The 13414-nt window shown below is 55.0% G+C and overlaps 1 protein-coding gene across 3 annotated transcripts; it reads right to left on the reverse strand.

Moving 5' to 3' along the window:
- Nucleotide 1: 1 nt before the first annotated feature.
- ZNF837 (zinc finger protein 837) lies at nt 2-13084 on the reverse strand. Of its 3 annotated transcripts, none has more exons than XM_034946284.3 (3): nt 12976-13084; nt 2203-2312; nt 2-1745 (listed from the first exon to the last, which is right to left on the reverse strand). In XM_034946284.3, the coding sequence occupies exon 3, from the start codon at nt 1714-1716 to the stop codon at nt 121-123; it is 1596 nt and encodes a 531-aa protein (XP_034802175.3). In that variant the 5' UTR covers nt 1717-1745; nt 2203-2312; nt 12976-13084; the 3' UTR covers nt 2-120. The 3 variants fall into 3 exon arrangements, with proteins under 3 accessions (XP_034802175.3, XP_008967935.4, XP_054959927.2); XM_008969687.5 differs by having other exon boundaries at nt 2101-2312; XM_055103952.2 differs by lacking the exon at nt 12976-13084 and adding an exon at nt 2457-4447.
- Between the last annotated feature and the right edge of the window lie 330 nt (nt 13085-13414).

The following is a 13414-nucleotide window of genomic DNA, read 5'->3' on the forward strand; positions in this document are numbered from 1 at the left end:
GCCATGTGTACAAAGAGAAGTTTAATCAAGGTTACAAACGTTGGTGGGTTTTCCGGGACAAAGGCCCCTCCTCGACGCAGGGTTCGCTTGGGCGACGCGTCGACTCTCGGCTCCCTGCAGTCAAGGCGCGGCGCGGCCCCCGTGCCTCTTCTGGTGCTCGTTGAGGTTGGAGCGTTGGCTGAAGGCGCGGCCGCACTCTCCGCACGCGTAGGGCCGCTCGCCCGTGTGCGTGCGCAGGTGGCGCACCAGGCTGCAGTTGCGCACGAAGGCCTTGCCGCAGTCGCGGCAGATGTAGGGCTTCTCGCCCGAGTGCAGGCGCTCGTGCTGGCGCAGCTCGGAGCAGCCGCGGAAGGTCTTTCCGCACTCGGAGCAGCCATAGGGCCGCTCGCCGGTGTGCGCGCGCTGGTGTTGCACCAGGCCCGAGCGGCCCTTGAAGGCCTTTTCGCACAGTGGGCACGCGTAGGGCTTGGCGCTGCTGTGCGTGCGCTGGTGCCGGCTCAGGTTCGAGCGCTGGTTGAAGGCCTTGCCGCACTCGGGGCACGCGTAGGGCTTCTCGCCGGTGTGCACGCGCCGGTGCTCCACGAGGTGCGAGAACAGCCCGAAGGCCTTGGCGCAGTCGGCGCACTCGTACGGCTTCTCCCCGGCTCCCGACCCCCGTCGGGGACTCCGCTCGCTGCAGTCCCCGCAGGGCGGGCACCCCAGCCGGAAGGCGCGCCGGGCCAGGACGGGGCCACGCCGGTGGCGCTCGGCGGAGTGCGTCTTCTGGTGGCGGTACAGGCCGGAGCAGCGCACGAAGGCCTTGCCGCACTCGGCGCACTCGTAGGGCCGCTCGCCCGTGTGGATGCGCTGGTGCTGCAGCAGGCTGGAGGTGCGCGTGAAGGCCTTGCCGCACTCGTCGCAAGCGTACAGTCGCTGGGCCGGGGGGTCGGGGACAATCGGGCGAGGTCGCGAGGTTTGGCCGCACTCAGGACACACTGGGGGGCTCTTGCCCGTCTGCTGCTGCTGGTTGGGGCGGAAGCGCTTCCCGCACCGGGCACACGGACGGGGCTCCTCCGTCGCCTGCAGCCTCTCCTGGGGGATCCGCAGGGCCCTCCACGCAAAGGCCTCGCCGCACGCGCAAGCCCGGGGCTGCTCCACCAAGGGGCTCCTCCCGCGGGAGGTCGGCTTTGGGGTCCTCGAGCAGGTCGGAGCGCCAGTCCCCGGTTGGCACGGCCAGCAGTCCGTGTGGACCTCACACAGTTGAGTCCGGGGGTGGTTCCGGATCCGCTCTGGACAGGGGTCACACACGGGTGGCGTCTCCCCAGCGGGCGCCCCGCGATGCCACGCCAGGCAGGAGTTCCTGCTGCAGTCCCCGCCACGCGCTGGGCTCCTACAGGGGCCCTCCCGGGCTTGCAGCCTCTCGGGGATAACTAGCTCAGGGTTCAGAGAAGAGGTGGGGCCGCACGGCTCCCGCACGAGGGGTCTGGTCCCGGCGCTGTGCCGGGTCCCCGGGCCGGGGCTCACCCCGAGGCTGCAGCCCCGGGAGCCCCCGCCTGGGGGAGTCGTCCTACCGCCCGCCGCTCCACGCAGGTCCCCCTTTTGACTGGGGCGGCTCCCAGCTCGGTCCTCTTCGAGGGGCCTCGGCTCCTCGGGCCTCTTCTCCCGGGCCCCGGAGGCACCCTGGGCATCGGCCTTGGGGAGTCCTCCCTGCCCAGCCTTCTGGGCTGGAGCCTCCATCCTGGGGCGCAGAGTTCTGGTTGTAGGATCTGGAAGAGCAGAGAAGAAATGGAGGTTGGCGGTTCCCAGGAGGAGAGAAGTGGAGAACTGGGCCAACGAGCGACCACCCCACAGCTGGCACCTACTGGGCGGCCCCCAGCTCTCTGCAGATGCGAAAGGGTAAATGGAGTGACATAGGCAGCCCCTCCTGCCCCTCTTCAAATTGTCACCACCCAGACCCCAGAGAACAGCTTCCCAGGCTCTGCCTGCCCGCCATCACCGCTCCTCCCCAACACTAGCTCCTAAAACACTGTGCCCCCGGCTAAGGCCCTCCCTGGTCCCCCTTCCCCAAGCAACAGGGACTCCCCCGTTGCTCAGCTGCCAGCTCCCCAAAATCTCACTTACTCCTGCCCTCAGTTTCTCAGTGGCAAGCCGACACTCCGGGTCCTCCTGGCTCCATTCACTGCCATTGTCCATGTCTTCTGAGAGGTGTGAGGTGAGACTCACCTGACAGCTGAGAGCCTGGCCGGGAGATCCACGCTGCAGAGGCCAATGCTGGACTTCCCCTCCCCTCTTCAACCAGGTAACGGTGGTGCTCTCAAGCCTGGCAGCCTCATCTACAAAATGGGTATGATAACGGTAAGTATAACCAGCTGAGTAGGGAGACAGGCAGCCCAGATCATTCAAGCAAGTGTGAACATTAGCAAGGCCTGGCGCCTGCTATTACTATTTTAAAATTACACTGTGGCTGTATTAGTTACCTATTGTTAAAGCTGCTTTAACAAACTGCCACCCCATAGTGGCTTGAGACAGTGCAAACTTGTTATCTCAGAGTTCTGGAGGTCGTAAGTCCTAAGTGAAGGTTTCAGTATTGTGGGTTCCTTCCAGAAGCTCTTGGGGAGGACGTTTGCTGACCATTTCCAGCTTCTAGGTGCCACCTACTTTTCTTTCTTCCATCTTCAAGCCAGCAGTAAGACATGTTCATCTCTCTCTTTCTGGGTTTGTCGTCAAATCTCCTTATACTCCTTATAGGATTCTGACCCTTCTGCCTCTTGTGATCACACTAGGCCAACCACACATAATCCAGGAATCTCCCCATCTCAAGATCCAAAACCTCATCACACTCAGTTCTTTTGCCTTGTGAAGTAACATAGTCAGAGGTTCTAGGAAACAGGACGTGCAGATCTTTCAGGGGGCCATTATTCTGCTTACAACAGTGGACTTTGCCGAGATACACACACGTGCATATATAAATATTCATCTCCTAAGCAAGCAATTGAATAGCAAGTGAAAACAAAGGACGGCCGGGCACGGTAGCTCACGCCTGTAATCCCAGCACTTTGGGAGGCCGAGGCAGATGGATCACCTGAGGTCGGGAGTTTGAGACCAGCCTGACCAACATAGAGAAACCCCGTCTCTACTAAAAATACAAAATTAGCCAGGCATGGTGGTGCATGCCTGTAATCCCAGCTACTCATGAGTCTAATGCAAGAGAATCACTTGAACCCGGGAGGTGGAGGTTGCAGTTAGCCGAGATCGCACCATTGCACTCCAGCCTGGGCAACAAAAGTGAAACTCTTTCAAATAAATAAAAGGGAAAAAAGAAAAGAGAGAGAGAGGGAGGGAGGGGTGAAGGCCGGGGGGGGAGCCGGGCGCGGTGGCTCACGCCTGTAATCCCAGCACTTTGGGAGGCCTAGGTGGGCGGATCACGAGGTCAGGAGATCGATACCATCCTGGCTAACACGGTGAAACCCTGTCTCTACTAAAAATACAAAAAATTAGCTGGGTGTGGTGGCTGGCGCCTGTAGTCCCAGCTACTCGGGAGGCTGCGGCAGGAGATTGGTGTGAACCCGGGAGGCGGAGCTTGCAGTGAGCCGAGATCACGCCACTGCACTCCAGCCTGGGCGACAGAGCAAGACTCCGTCTCAAAAATAAATAAATAAATATTTTCCTCATTGTGATGTGATGTGAGGTTTCTCAGCCTCACACGTGATAACTGCACAATCCTCCTGTCCCCTCCCTAGATCTCATTGTTTCCAGAACAAAGATGGATCTGTCCAGCACAGCCTTTAGACTCTGAATCCCGGATGGCTAACATCACATGCAGAGCGTGAGATGGACACGCTTGTGGCACCCTCGTAAATCACTGCTTCATTCGGCACAGGAGCTCAGATTCTTCTCCTTTTGTCCTGTGTTCCCTATTCTGTGCAAGGCAGATATCCTCTTATTTTATTTATTTTGGTGTTTTTTGAGACGGAGGCTCTCTCTGTCACCCAGGCTGCAGTGCAGTGGCGCCATCTCAGCTCACTGCAACCTCCGCCTGCTGGGTTCAAGCAATTCTCCTGCCTCAGCCTCCTGAGTAGCTGGGATTACAGGTGCCTGCCACCATGTCTGGCTAATTTTTTGTATTTTTAGTAGAGATGGGGTTTCACCATGCTGGCCAGGCTGGTCTTGAACTCCTGACCTTGTGATCTGCCCACCTTGGCCTCCCAAAGTGCTGGGATTACAGGCGTGAGCCACCGTGCCTGGCCAGATATCCCTTTATTTATTTGTTTGTTTGTTTGTTTATTTTTATTTAGAGACAGGGTTTCACTCTTGTTGCCCAGGCTGGAATGAAGTGGCACAATCTCAGCTCACCGCAACCTCCGCCTCCTGGGTTCAAGCAATTCTCCTGCCTAAGCCTCCCAAGTAGCTGGGATTATAGGCATCTACCACCAAGCCCGGCTAATTTTGTTTTTTTTTCTTAGTAGAGCCAGGGTTTCACCATGTTCACGGGGCTGGTCTTGAACTCCTGACTTCAGGTGATCCACCCGTCTCGGCCTCCCCAAGTGCTGGGATTATAGGCGTGAGTCACCGCACCCAGCCGATATCCATTTATTAAATGTCTCAGAGGGCCGGGTGTGGTGGCTCACGCCTGTAATCCCAGCACTTTGGGAGTCCGAGGCGGGGGCGGATCACGAGGTCAAGAGATCGAGACCATCCTTGCCAACATGGTGAGACGTCCTTGACCTGATGTCACTTTTTCTGTCTGTTTTGCAAATTTCTAACAGGCAGTTGCCCTGGGCCATCTGGTGGCCTGAAATAACTTGACCGGGAACTAAAAGGACTCTACATGTTGACTTTTCAGCCAAGGACACTTCAGAGCGACTGGCTGCAGTTCTCCAAAGGAAGCTGCTGCCAGTTGCCCCTGGGGGGTTATTTCCTTCTTGGACATCATGACCACAATGGCAGAAATGCACTGATGGCCAGCACTCTGGGGATGAATGTTTTTGAGTGGAAATTAAACATACCAAACTGGTTAAAGACAAAAATGCAGAGTTGGACAAGTTCTGCAGGTCACGAAAGGCCTTTGAAGCAGCCAGTCCCGGTTCCTGCTCTGCTGTATGGGAGGCTGCTGGCCTGAGCTGGAGAGCAGAAAGGCCCAGTGCCAAGGGTTCGGCAAGTACGGTCCCAGTCCAGGCCCAGTGCCAGGGGTTCAGCAAGTACCGGTCCCAGGCCAGGCATTTGCTAATAAGCCAGGGTGACAGTAAGGACAAGGGAACTCTGGTGTGATGTGAGGTTTCTCAGCCTCACTTGTCACACGTGATAACTGCACAACCCTCCTGTCCCCTCCAGGCCTGTGTGAGACAGGAAAGGTGAGGCTGCCTCTCCCTCTGCACCTTAAAGCCACTCGGGGTCTGGGTTTTCCTGAGACTTCCCGGAGCCAGATGCAGACTCCCAAAGCCGCCGATCCTTCCTCGATCTCCCTCCCTCAAGAGTGGCACTAATCAGGTCTAATTTAGAGAAAATCCATCACCTCCCCCCACTGTGGGCTCTGCCACTTCATGCCTTGGTCTCTCCACCTATCAGCCAGCTGGAGCTTGGGACTCAAGGAGGCATGCTTGGAAGTAAGGAACTTCTCTGAGTATGAGGACATCTGGGTGGTGCTGAACACCAGCATGCTTTGCCCCGTGGCCTGGACTGTGCACAGGGCACCTAGAGTGACCTGTCACCTCCCACGCAGGTGGAAGGGTGTGAGAGAGAATGGGCACTCAGTTACAAACATCCCCTTCCCAAACACTTGTGGATCTGAGTCTGAGGCTACTCCTTCCAGGTGAGGGGTTGGCTGGCTGCTGTTGCAGCTTGTTACTCTCTTTCTGTCCCTTCTGCCCTCAGGTCTTGACCATGCAGCTTCCCAAGAACAGGATGGGGAATGATATGGGCACATGGGGAGGCAAGCAGCCACAGGCCTCACCTGCTCATGGGCACTGACCGTCCCAACAGCAGGTGGACATGAATCTAACCCACAGACACCAGAGTAGAGGGAGCTGGGCTCCCTGAGTCTGGATGGGGTTCTCACAGGCCCCCACAGGGAGACAAGGGAAGCTTTCTCCAGAATGTGGAGTACGGACTTACTGTGTGAATAAAGTAAATGAGCTGGAGGGGGTGGGACAAGATTTCAAAAAGCACCACTCATACACCCAGGACTGGCAAAGCTGCTGGCAGTAAGCTCTATCATGGGGCTCCCCCACTGCAGGTGAGCTGATTGGCCTCAGCTGGCACCATCCATGCTCAGTGTTTGCCCTGAGGACAAGAAGACATGGCAAAAAAGAGGAAAGTACAGAACACACTCCGACCTGGCTGGTGGGAATATAGATAGTGCAGCTGCTGTGGAAACCTTCAGCTCCACAGAAAGGTAAAGATGGAGCTACCACACCCCCAGTAATTCCACCCCTAGGTATCCACCCAAGAGAAATGAACTCAGGCATTCAAGCAAACACTGGCTCACAGATGTTCAGAGCAGCGCTGTTCACAGTAGCCAAAATGGAGAAACAAGCCAAGTATATAAAATGACAAATGCATAAATAAAATGTGGTATATCCACAGAATGGGATATTATTCAGCCATAAAAATGGATGAGTACTAACACATACTGCAACATGGACTTTAGAAAACATGGAAAGTAAAAGAAGTGAGTCACAAAAGACCACATATTGCATAATTCCATTTATACGATATATCCAGAATAGGCAAATCCACAGAGACAGAAAGTAGATTAGTGGTCGCCAGGGGCTGAGGGGAAAAAGAGTGGGGAGTAATTGCTTTATGGGTATCAAGTTTTGTTTTGGGGTAATTAAAATGTTCTGGAAATTATAGTGGTGATGGTTGCACAACATAGTGAATATATTAAAACCTAAAAAATATACTAAAACCTGGCCAGGCGGTGGTTCACACTTGTAATCCCCGCACTTTGGGAGGCGGAGGTGGGAAGATTACTTGAGGCCAGTTCGAGACCAGCCTGGCCAAAATGTCGAAACCCCATCTCTGCTAAAAATACAAAAATTAGCCGGGTGTGGTGGCACATTCCTGTAGTCCCAGCTACTTGGGAGACTGAGGCAGAGAATCACTGGAACCTGGGAGGTGGAGGCTGCAGTGAGCCGAGATCGCACCACTGCACTCCAGCCTGGGCGACTGAGCAAGACTCCATCTCAAAAAAAAAAATTATATATATATACACACACACAAAAACATGGCCGGGCACAGTGGCTCACGCCTGTAATCCCAACACCTTAGGAGGCTGAGGCAGGTGGATCACTTGAGGTCAGGAGTTCGAGACCACCCTGGCCAACATGGTGAAACCCTGTCTCTACTAAAAATATGAAAATTAGCCAGGTGTGGTGGCAGGCGCCTGTAGTCCCAGCTACTTGAGAGGCTGAGGCAGAATTGCTTGAACCTGGGAGGAGGAGGTTGCAATGAGCCGAGATCATACCACTGTACTCCAGCCTGGGCAACAGAGCGAGCATCTGTCTCAAAAAAAAAAAAAAGTATATATATATATATATATATATATATATAGAATGTAAATATATATATTAGAGATATATATATACTAAAACCCAACCTGAATTGTCAAATGGTTCATTTGTTACATGATTTATATATTTTTGTTTTGTTTTGTTTTTTTGAGACGGAGTCTCCCTCTGTCACCCAAGCTGGAGTGCAGTGGTGTGATCTCAGCTCACTGCAACCTCTGCCTCCCGCGTTCAAGCAAGTCTCCTGCCTCAGCCTCCTGAGTAGCTGGGATTACAGGCGTGTGCCACCAAGAACGGCTAATTTTTGTATTTTTAGTGGAGACGGGATTTCACCATGTTGGTCAGGCTGGTCTCGAACTCCTGACCTCATGATCCGCCTGCTTCGGCCTCCCAAAGTGCTGTGATTACAGGTGTGAGCCACCTCGCCCAGCTGATTTATATCTTTTTTTTTTTTTTTAAAGCAGAATGCACCCATGCCACAGTGCTCCTGCCTGCAGCCTGTCAAGGCGTCGGCCCACCCTGCAACATCCAGGATGTCATTTGAGCCCTGGTCACATGAAAGCACTGCATGGGATGAAGGTGGTTTATTTATTTATTTTTATTTTATTGTTTATTTATTTTTTTGACACAGAGTCTCGTTCTGTTGCCCAGGCTGGAGTGCAGTGACACAATCTCGGCTCACTGCAACCTCTGCCTCCCAGGTTCAAGCAATTCTCCTGCCTCAGCCTGGCGAGTAGCTGGGATTACAGTTGCCTGCCCCCACGCCCAGCTAATTTTTGTATTTTCAGTAGAGATGAGGTTTCACCCTGTTGGCCTGGCTGGTCTCAAACTCCTGGCCTCAAGTGATCCACCTGCCTCAGCTTCCCAAAGGTGCTGGGATCACAGGCACGAGCCACTGCGCCCGGCCGAAGGTGGTTTCTTTTAAGCAATACATTTGTATTGAGAAAAACAAGTTCTTGGCCGGGTGTGGTGGCTCACGCCTGTAATTCCAGCACTTTGGGAGGCCGAGGCGGGCGGATCACGAGGTCAAGAGATCGAGACCATCCTGGCTAACACGGTGAAACCCCATCTCTACTAAAAAAATACAAAAAATTAGCCAGGTGTGGTGGCAGGCGCCTGTAGTCCCAGCTACTCCGGAGGCTGAGGCAGGAGAATGGCTTGAACCCGGGAGGCAGAGCTTGCCATAAGTCAAAATCAGGCCACTACACTCCAGCCTGGGTGACAGAGCAAGACTCTGTCTCAAAAAAAAAAACAAAAAAACAAAAACAAACAAACAAACAAAAAAAAAAACAAAAAAAAAAGAAAGAAAGAAAAGAAAAAAGGAAAAAAAAAGAGAAAAACAAGTTCTTTTAAATCTCTAGGTAAAAATAAAATAATTTCTCACACACAGCCAAGTCAACTGCATACCAGAGTACCAAGCATAGTTTCCACATCAGAGGCTTAAGCTCTGGGGTAAAAGCATTTTCTTTAACCAGGTGTCTGTTAATTCACTCATATCAAAGAGAAAACTTGGCTGGGTGTAGTGGCTTATGCCTATAATCCCAGCACTTTGTGAAGCCAAGGTGGGTGGATGGCTTGAGCCCAGGAGTTAGAGACCAGCCTGGGCAGTATGGTGAAACCCTGTCTCCATTAAAAAAAAAAAAAAAATGGCCGGACGTGGTGGCTCATGCCTGTAATCCCAACACTTTGGGAGGCCAAGGCGGGTGGATCACGAGGTCAGGAGATTGAGACCAGCCTGGCTAACATGGTGAAACCCCATCTCTACTAAAAATACAAAAAATTAGCCAGGCGAGGTGGCGCGCACCTGTAATCCCAGATACTCGGGAGGCTGAGACAGGAGAATCACTGGAATCCAGGAGGCGGAGGTTGCAGTGAGCCAAGATCGTGCCACTGCACTCCAGCCTGGGCGACAGAGCGAGACTCCGTCAAAAAAAAAAAAAAAAAAGGCTGGGCGCAGTGGCTCACACCAGTAATCCCAGCACTTTGGGAGGCCAAGGTGGGCAGATCACGAGGTCAGGAGATTGAGACCATCCTGGCTAACACGGTGAAACCCCGTCTCTACTACAAAATAGAAAAAATTAGCCAGGTGTGGTGGTGGGTGCCTGCAGGAGAATGGTGTGAACCCGGGAGGCGGAGCTTGCAGTGAGCCGAGATCTTGCCACTGCACGCCAGCCTGGGCAACACAGTGAGACCACATCTCAAAAAAAGAATGCAAAGAAAACTCTTCATTAGAAACTGAACATGCTCGCTGGGAATGATATTCAGGGCACAGGGCAATTCCTTACAGGGGCACACACCCAAGGGCACTGCTGCCACCACATGGGAAGTTGTGACGGGAGGGAGGAGACTGAGGGCAGGACACAAGACATGGAGACACACATTCTGGTCTGTCTGACCATGGAGCTCTGTCCACACCCAGGCTGCCTGCTGGCTCCCAACCACCACACACAGTATCTGGTGTTTCTCACAGGTGTCGGCTTCTCTCTCTCGAGTCCATCTGCTGGCCGTGGACCTGGCTATTTGGGGCAGGCCCATCCTGCCCACCTCCCCACACTCTCTCAAGCCTCTGTCTCTGAGCACTGCAGGTTTTGTAGTGTTCCCTTGTCTACCTCTGAGAGGCCAGGCTGACTGAAGAGCTCCTGAGAAAGCCACCAGGACCCACTGCTAAAGGGGTCGGTCCAGGGTCATTGCCAGGCTGGGATCTGAGGTCCCCACACATAGGGCAGGGAACTCCCCAGCCATAGACTCTGATGGGGGTACCAGTGTGGACTCCAGCCCTTTACACGGAGGAGGGAGCATGCCACTATGGATGCTGAGCAGCAGGAGGTCAGGGGCCCCGCTTTCACAATGTGCCATCCCAGAAGCCCCACAGCCAGGATCTGGACCTCTGTGACACAACTCCAGGTCACAGAGACCCAGATGTCAGGGATGGAGGGACTTGGGCACCTGCCTTGCTATTAGCTCCAAGGCTGCTGGCTTCATGTCACAGTCTGTACAACAGCTGGTGGCATGAGCAGGGCTAGGACCAGCACTCCACATGACTTCCTAGAACTCTAGGGACTTAGGGGCTGAGGACTTCCCAGGGTGAAAGACCATACCTGGGACAGCCTGGCCAAACAGGGACAATTGATCACCATGGAATCAGTGGACAGGCCCAAGAATGGATGGGCACATGAGGGCACCCAGGATCAGGCAGGTTCCACTGAAGGAGGCTGCAAAAGATATATCCAATGTCCTAACCCCGGAACTCTCAGAATGTGACCTTATTAGGTCTTTGCAGACATAATTAAGGATCTTGTGATGAGATCACCCTGAATAACCTGGGTGTGCCCTAACTCCAATGACAGGTGTCCTTATGAAGGAGGCAAAGGGAGTTCTGACACAGAGAAGAGTGGTCCATGTGAAGATGGAGGCTGATATTGGAGTGATGCAGCCACACTCCAAGGAACACCCGGAGCCGCCAGAAGCCGGAAGAGGCAAGGAAAGACCCCCACCCAGAGCCGTCAGAGAGCACAGTACTGCTGACACCTTGATTTCAGACTTCTGGCTTCCAGGACTGTGAGAGTAAATTTCTGTTGTTTTAAACTGCCCAGTTTGTGGTAGTGTGTTATAGCAGCCACAGAAACTAATAGAGACTGGTCTAGCACCCTCGACAGAATGTGTGTGTTGTAAGGGGCTCTCCTGATCCCTAGTGATGGGGAGTCAGAGGACTGCTTAGTGTCTGAACAGAGGGTTGGGGAAGCTGGGTTGTCCTGAAGAACCAGCAGTCCCCACTTGGCAGAAAGGGACCCTGAACTTGTGGGAGGTGGGGGCTGAGGGGCACCTGCTAGCCATGTGCTAACAGCATCTTCGGATTGGTCCCCAGATGCCCTGCTCCCAGGGGTGGCTCCTCTGCTGCAACAAGAACCTGCCTCCCAGCACCAGACACAGCAGGTGGGAGCTGTGGACCATGGCCGAGTCTCTTCGTCTCCTTGATCTGCTCCCAGGATGCACTGTCCAACTATCCCACCTGTAGGTGGGTGGCATTCCAGCCATGGACCCATGATCTGAGGCTGAGCACAGCAAACACAATCGAGGCTCTGGGTCCCAGGTCCCAGGAGCCCGTCCTTGATGGTGCATTACAGCTCTCCCAGGCTGTTCTTACAGTGACCTCCCATCTGCCCCAGGTGAGCATGCTTGCACCTGGGTGCTCGCCCAGCCTTTCTAGTTGTCCTTAGGGCTTCTGGTGTTGGGAACAGGATGCAGAGTTACCAATTTAGGGGGACTGAGAGGTTAACGTGGCCAAGGCTGAGCCCTGCAGAACTGCAGAGCAACAGCACACACAGGAAAGCTCCATCCTTATGGAGGTTGCACACGGCACAATGAGGTCTTATTTGCCCAAAAGAATGTGCAGGAAAGTCGCCAGGCACGGTGGTGCATGCCTGTAATCCCAGCTACTCGGGAGGCTGAGGCTGGAGAATCGCTTGAACCCGGGAGGCGGAGGTTGCAGTGAGCCGAGATCGCGCCACTGCACTCCAGCCTGGGCAACAAGAGCGAAACTCCGTCTCAAAACAACAACAACAACAACAACAAAAACAGAATGTGCAGGGAAGTCAACGTTGGTGGCTCTGAGGTGTGGAGGACACAGGCTAGTGCCCAGCTCAGCGTGGCTCCACCTCTCTGAGCCACAGACCAACCTCACCCACAGTGACAGTCCCAGGGGACACAGACTGTAGCCCCTATGTCCAATTCTACACTGTGCACGCAATGGGAAGAACAGTGCATCATGCACTGTACAGCAGAAGAAATGTCCTCTGACTGCAGGCACAGCTCCCTTCTGTGTCTGTCCTCCCGACAGTGCCTCCACCCTCAAGGATTAGCAAGCTTCAACCCTCGCAGGACATCCACTGTGTCAGGGCCAAACGGTGCTGCATCCTGCTCTAATAGTGAGTGAAGGAGGGGACCGCAGACAAGAAGAAATGAACAAGGAGACAGTTTAAGAGAGAAAAAGACGTGAAGAACATCAGACAGGGAGCAGCGCGAGGGCGCCAGGGAGGGAGGCAGCGGATTCTTCGGGCCTCTGTGAAGAGGGGGCATGAAACCGGTCTGGAGACAAGGAAAGAGCAAAGTGCAAAGGCCAGGATGCGGGGGCAGAGACGGTAGGGAGGCCGGCGTCGGCCTCGGCTAGCAGGTGGGCTTGACTCCGAGAGCCGCAGGCCGCCAGGATGGGTCCCGGGCCTGGAGCCTCCCCTCGCGGGCTTCAATGACACCCAGCACGGAAACGCGGGGGCCAGAACTACAGAAGCCCGTCCCGCCCGGAACTCAAGGTCGCGAGTGCTGTGGCCGGTCCGGACCCGGAGCGCGAGGACCGGAAGTGCGCGGCGTCATGCCTCTGCCCCGGACCCCGCGCGCGGAGGTGGAGAGGGGACTAGGGTGGTGGCCGCGCTATGCGCCGGGAGGTCCCCGCCTCGCAGGTCGAGGTTGCGGGTCCGCGCAGAATGCCACTTACTCTCTGGAGGCGGCCCGCACGGGTCCCCTGGTCCCCGCCCCGCATGCAGCGCGGAGCCGTCCTCCCGCCACCTCCGGGCCGCCGCGGCACTGAGGGACCCGGGCCACAGCAAGCGCAGGCGGGAACCCGCGCGGGGACTGCTGGGAAACGTAGTCCCGTCCTGTCCCGCTTTGACGCTGCGGAGAAAGCGGTGTAGGGAGAGGCTTGGGCTTCGGTTGTCATAGAAACAGAGGCCGGCTACACCTAAAAGGCGGGGCGCGGACCTACGTCGTCGCCAAGGAAACGGCGTTCCGGACGGGGACGTAGGGTCCCGCCCATTCCTTCTCGTGAAAGCGGGTGACTGGTCATGATTATGATTGATAGCCCCCTCTCCCAATCTGATTTCTAAGAGGTCCCAACCCGGAACCGACTTGCGGTTCGCAGGCTCCCCTCGGGTGGG

This window comes from Pan paniscus, chromosome 20 (assembly GCF_029289425.2).
Source record: "Pan paniscus chromosome 20, NHGRI_mPanPan1-v2.0_pri, whole genome shotgun sequence".
Classification (NCBI taxonomy): Eukaryota; Metazoa; Chordata; class Mammalia; order Primates; family Hominidae; genus Pan; species Pan paniscus.